The sequence below is a fragment of the Manacus candei genome, unplaced genomic scaffold (genome assembly GCF_025592945.1).
Source record: "Manacus candei isolate 608988 ecotype Guabito, Panama unplaced genomic scaffold, ASM2559294v1 h1tg000023l, whole genome shotgun sequence".
Lineage (NCBI taxonomy): Eukaryota > Metazoa > Chordata > Aves > Passeriformes > Pipridae > Manacus > Manacus candei.
In genome coordinates, this window is record NW_026138071.1 from 6,454,022 (window position 1) to 6,460,021 (window position 6,000).

General features: G+C 43.0%; 1 protein-coding gene across 4 annotated transcripts in view; it reads left to right on the top strand.

The window, feature by feature from the left end:
* The window catches only part of SMARCAL1 (SWI/SNF related, matrix associated, actin dependent regulator of chromatin, subfamily a like 1), a 38,449-nt gene extending 32,712 nt beyond the window's left edge, over nt 1-5,737 (top strand). For all 4 annotated transcript variants that reach the window (XM_051786922.1, XM_051786921.1, XM_051786923.1 and 1 more), the window contains exons 13-17: nt 697-799; nt 1,857-2,039; nt 2,535-2,635; nt 4,172-4,268; nt 4,654-5,737. In XM_051786922.1, coding sequence (XP_051642882.1) covers nt 697-799; nt 1,857-2,039; nt 2,535-2,635; nt 4,172-4,268; nt 4,654-4,860 — 691 coding nt within the window. In that variant the 3' untranslated portion in view covers nt 4,861-5,737. The remainder of the gene's footprint in view (nt 1-696; nt 800-1,856; nt 2,040-2,534; nt 2,636-4,171; nt 4,269-4,653) is intronic.
* Nucleotides 5,738-6,000: the final 263 nt, after the last annotated feature.

The window sequence follows — 6,000 nt, forward strand, 5'->3', positions numbered from 1 at the left end:
ACAGGGTTCTGTGTTACATGGGTTCTGTAGCTTTGCTATTAGTCCATGGGAAAAGCCAGATGTTTTCATTTAATTAACACCTCTTAACTGCATTTAAAAGGAGACTTGTTGCCTTTCATTGGCCATTAGCCTGCATGCATATGGATAACTCCTAGAAATAGCTGATGTATTTAGATTGTTAAACTGGAGTAAATTGTCAATGTGAACCCTTGCGAGAAGGGTACTTTTAGGATATTCTGATCTATGTGTTTAGAGATCTTTTCTTCTAAAATAAAAACAATCCTAACTAAATGCAGAAAGTATAATTGCATGCAGCATATTTTACTGTATTGTGATTGTTTAAAAGTTAGAAATACGGATGGGTGAGATTGTCATTAAGTGTAGATGACCTTCAGTTGATTGGTCTGGGATGTCATGTTTCAAGTAGGATATAATAAACTAATTTTCATTAGTCCCCAAGTATAAATGTAGGCAGCTGTTCAGGTGTGGTGATCAAAAAATGAGTGAATTTTCCTTCAATGTCATTTTTAATCTATAGGAGATTTGACTTGCTACTTGCACTTCACTACAGCTTTCTTTATGCTAGCCAGTTTCCTAGTGCCTGTGTGTAGATGAGCAGTGTCTTCCAAGAGCCAAGTCTGTATTGTCTCAGCACATAATTTTATAGGGTTTTCATACTTTTCCTCTTCCATGTAGAGAATACATCCTGGAGTTACTGGAAAGTGGGAATAATAAATTCCTGGTGTTTGCTCATCACAAGATAATGCTGGATGCAGTTGTTGCAGAGCTGGAGAAGAAAGTAAGTGACTGACTGAGTTGCCTTAACTTTGTCACTGTTCCAGCCTCAGAGCAGTTTAAGAGCTCCCTGGAGTTATGGCTGGTCAGATAGTTTATGAAAGTTAGTGGCAGAGATAATTTCTACTTGCTGTGCTTCTGAATGTGCCCTTCACCAAGGGAGCTGAGCTGTCAGGGTGAATGTCTCACAGAATGCACTTTGTATTAATGTTCTTTAATCTCCATCATCTTCCCCGGACCTTGTGAATTCCTGGAGGACTATTACCCTGTGTGGCAGTCTCTGCTTTGTCCTCCAGGCTTTCCTCAGAGGCAGAATGCAACAACCCAAGCCCACTATGGCTGCCTGCCTTTACCTCTGTGGTGCTCTTATGTTTTTGAACTGGAACACTGTAGGGAGACTCAGCAGACCTGCAGATCATCTCTCTTGACTCCAAAGTTGTTTGGCTAATTTTTCATTTGAGACTTCCATGGATGCTCCTAAAGAGTTGCGGGTCCTGCTGAGGCAGTGCGAAGAATGGTTTAAGATAATATTCCAACCTGTAAACCACAGTGGCAGTGGTGACTTTGCTCTATGACAGCACTGGACACTGAAGAGTTATGGCCCTGCATCACACAGGTTTGCCATGCCTGTCCTGAGCCTGCCACAGAGCAACTGAGATGTCTTCACATCTCCTCCCACTGCAGATGGGGGAATACTTAGGGAGGCTGGGGAGGTTGTACCAGCTGTAACTTCAGCACAGAGACAGTGGTTAGCTTTGTATTAAGCTAGTTGCCTTTGCACTGTACCCGAGCTTGTTGCTGTCCTTCCTATTTTGCTGGACTCTGGGAGAAGAATGGGCATGGGAGCAAGTCACACACTGGACAGTGGGGGAGGTATGTTGTATACTGAGCTACAGTGCTTCTGCCTGAAAGATTAGGAAAGGTCTTAAAAATCTAACTGTTGCCTTTTTACTTTTCTGATTCTGCCATGGGGAAGGTAAATGGTATCCACTAAGACATGGAAGGAGTATATGGGAAAGGGGACAGAAGGTCTCTAAACAGTACCTTGTGCCTTTTCACAGCATGTTGAGTACATTCGCATCGACGGCTCCACACCTTCAGTCGAGCGGCAGTCTCTGTGCCAAAAGTTCCAGTTCTCAGAGAAGCAGGTTGTGGCTGTCCTTTCCCTCACTGCTGCAAACATGGGCCTTACGTTGTCTGCTGCAGACCTGGTGGTGTTTGCAGAGCTCTTCTGGAACCCAGGGGTAAGTGTCCTGGAGGGGACAGGGGTTGGATGCTCCCTGGAGAGCAGAAATGTTGCTGATTAGGAGATATAATGGGCAGGGGACTTTCTCTAGGGTTTTTCTCTTGCTTTCTCTGATGTCTCCTATCTCTGCAACCTCAGGTGCCTGGGCTTGAACCAGTGAATCTGGTTACACAGCTTGCTGGCTTGGAGAAGATAGCATGAAAGGGAAACATGCTCCTGTTTCCTAATTTGACAGAGCTCTTAACAGCTCGCCAAACCAAGATCTGAAAGGGTCCATCATCAATGCTGACCCTCTACTTTTGAAAGATGCTGGGAACCTGGTGTACCAGATTACTTCTTGGCTTAGTCTGTGTTTGAGGATACAGGTATTAACAGGATCCAGATAAGAAAGAGTTGCTAAGCACAAGAAGTGAGATCTTCCATTCCCTGGTGCTTACACTATTTCTTAGATGCTGCAGTTCTCACTTTGTATTTGTCATGTTTTTACGTTAAGATTTTGATCCAAGCAGAAGATCGGGCACATCGAATTGGACAGACCAGCTCCGTTAATGTTCACTACCTGGTGGCTAGAGGCACAGCAGATGACTACTTATGGTAAGAGAGAAAGACGCTTTGGTTCTCCTGCCACCTGCTCTCCACTGTTTGTCACATATGTGATCTGAGGTGCTTAATGTTAGTGCTGATTTCCACAGCCTGTGAGGGGAGGAGCAAAAAGTGCCAGTTGGATCTGCTGTGAGCTGGAGACATGGCCTGGTTGCAGTGGACATGACTAAGTGGCTGACAAGCAGAAGGAATAAAAGTGGTTACCTGACAAAGAAAAGGCCCTTAAGAGAAATTCTGGAGGAGGTGATGCATCTAAAACCATTACAGCCTCTGTATAAGGAGAAGGAGTTGTCTTAGATAACATTCCTATGCTAGGGTACTGTAAAATGCTGAGTATTTTCAAGCAAAGTCAGCAGACAGTGGAGATGGTTCAGTGTATTGTAAATTCGGTCTGAGGAGCAACCTGGCTTCTGAGTGCTTAGACAGGGAGCTGTGAAGGAGGACTGTACTGTTGCTGTCCTCTTGCTCTTCAGTGAGTCCTTCAGATGGATTAAAAAAGTGCCACTGACCCACCTCTGGATAGTTGTGGTATGAGTCTTTTGGCTGCTGTGAGGGTCATCAGTGGACACAAGTCCTTAGGACTGGGGAAGCTGACATCTGGGGGTGGGGAGGATCTGAGGAGTCTTCAGTGCTGCAAGGGAACTGACCTGCAAACGATGAAAAGAAATTATCCACCAGCTGGTTCATTTAAAGTCCAAAATTACATCTTTATTACCTTGTTTAAAGAAACAAATGAACTCAGTGAACTTGTGCAGTTCCCAGAATATCATGATGGCAAATAATTATAACCCTACAATGCAGGGATCTGGAAACTGATGCATTGCCTAAATTTCATGGAAAGTTAATGACAGTAATTCTGCCTTTATTTGTGAAATGCTGTCTGTGCAGTCATTAGTGCTTAATGGGAAGGAAATATGGCTCTTGAAAGGACAGTGGCATTCTTTTTAAAGATGAGAAAAAGATCAAGACGACAGGGCTATTTGGTTAATGCATTAATTGTGTCATGGCCTTTGTGCCTTTCAAAGTGTCTGGTCTGCAGGTGCAGCTGGGACCTCTCTGCCTCTTGGGCCAGTGATGGATTCTTCCTCCTGCTGTACATTGGGAGTTATCCTTGAAATGCTGATGTGTCTGTTGCTGGGGATTACCACTGCTTGCCTTGGAGACTGAACACACAGGCTATTGAGAGTCCCTTTAGCTGCATCTTCTTGTTCTGGCTTCATACCATTGGTGTTGCCTTAGTCAACTACTTTCCCTGTTGGATATGTGTGTTCTCCAAATATTTATAGCCCTAAATCCTCTTCTTATTACTTAGATAATTGATTGATACTTGTTTAAACTGGATTGACTGATACCCCAAGACAGCATACGGTCATCATAAACAGGTGACAGGTTAAGGAACCAACAGGCATTGGTAGAAAAAAACATCTTTATACCTGGTTATATCGTTTTTTCATCTACACATAGTAAAGGACAGTGTCCTTGATGATGCTTTTTTTCTTTCAATAATAATCCATTTATCTCTCCTAGGCCAATGATTCAAGAGAAGATCAAAGTGCTGGGCGAAGCTGGTCTTTCAGAAACCAATTTCTCTGAAACAGCTGAGTCCACTAATTACTGTCCTAAGGTAATTGACCTGAAAGAATATTGGTGGTCCCTGGGAGAGGCTGAACAGGTTTTGTCTTGTGTAATCTAGATTGGCAGGCTGACCTTACACCTGTTCTGCCTTTAATGCCATGGACCAGATTCTCCAGCACCTCCAAGATCCATGTCTTGACTTAGACCCTCCATAGAGATGTTCCAAACCTGCTGCTTGCAAGATGTGTTAGCCTCCATATTATTTGTATGTCTTTGAGTGTATATATCTATGTATGAGATATATGTGTATGTGTATCATACAAAGTACGATCTGTACACAAAAATGCACTGTCTCGGGGGGAGCATCCTGTGATTGTTGCTCACTAGGTTTTATATGACAGTCCATGCAGACTCCGTCTGTTCTGTTTTCTCAGCCTGATCCAAAGCAGCAGACCATCTATGACCTTTTCCAGAGGACCTTCTCTGAGAGCAGAGATGATGCTGATGATGCTTTGCTTTTGGAGGCAGCTGATGCTGGCTGTGAGTTTGACTCTGACAGTGTCTTGCAAGATAAAGAAGCAAAAACATGTTCAGTGAGTCCCAAAAAAAAGCGGCGTATTGAGGAGTTTTTTAAAGTGTAATGGTGACAGCAAAAGAGATGGCAACTAAGAGATCTTTCTTAATTAAAAAAGAAAAAACCAATCAAGTTTTATTTTTCAGTTTTCAAAAATAAAAGACTTAAGTTTTCTGTATCTCTAGCATGTTTCATCTCAAACAATGAGAAGGCAGTCTGACAGATGTGCAGTGCACACCTGGCAGCCTGCAGGTTTTGCAGTTCGGGTTTGCTGATGACTGCATGGCCATGGGCAAGTAGCATGCTGCTGTGTTTCAGCATGTTGGCTTCCACAGTTGTTTGGCTTAAAAAGCAGGTAACAGTTGTCTGTCCACAAGGCAGAACTGTTGTGAAAACCAACTCCTCAGGAGCTGTAGAGTGCTTTTAACAATCAGTCTTCCATCTCCAAGAGTTCTAGCCTGTGTTTATATGAGTTGGTTCACTGGCAAACTTAGTTCCTACTTGGGTCGCTCACAAACTGGCTTTCTGATATTCCATTTGGCCATGAGAAAAAAGATCCAGACAGATTTTGATGTTTTGTGGATGTGGGGAAGACAAGGGAAAAGAGCAGTCGGTACCTTGAAACTAAGCAGTATAACTGTATGCCAGGAAGTGTGCATTGCCTGATAGGCACATCTGCCTGAGCACTCTCATCTCTGACCTCATCTGCTGAATCTTAAGAGCTGCTCCATGGCGTGTGCTTCTTGTGTCAGTAGAGAATAAAGGTTGTGCTAACTGCCAGGGATTAAGTCTGGCTTCTCAGGGAGGGGGTGTGTGTTTTCTTCAAGACTCAAGACTAATTTCTACAGGTGAGTGAGGAGAGGGGGACATGTGCAGAGTTTTGCTCTTGTTTTGTAAGACGCTGATTCTGGACTAAACTGTTTAAATAAAAAGTTTTTCTTAAATTGTGGTTCCCAAGCTTTTGATACTTTTTCTGTTTTAGCATTTCATCTCCCATTTGGACCTTAAGCTTGACAAGTATGTGATGCAGTGGAAATATTAACATTTTCTTAAAAGTACTTACAATGTCTGAAAGGTATGTCCTTTTTGTGCTTTCTAAAACACATCAACTTTCAAATGGGAAACTCCCATGATACTTTGCTTATAGGTGAATCAAGAGTTACTTCTATAAGATGTTTAGGCTGGTATCCTGGGACCTGTTATTTGC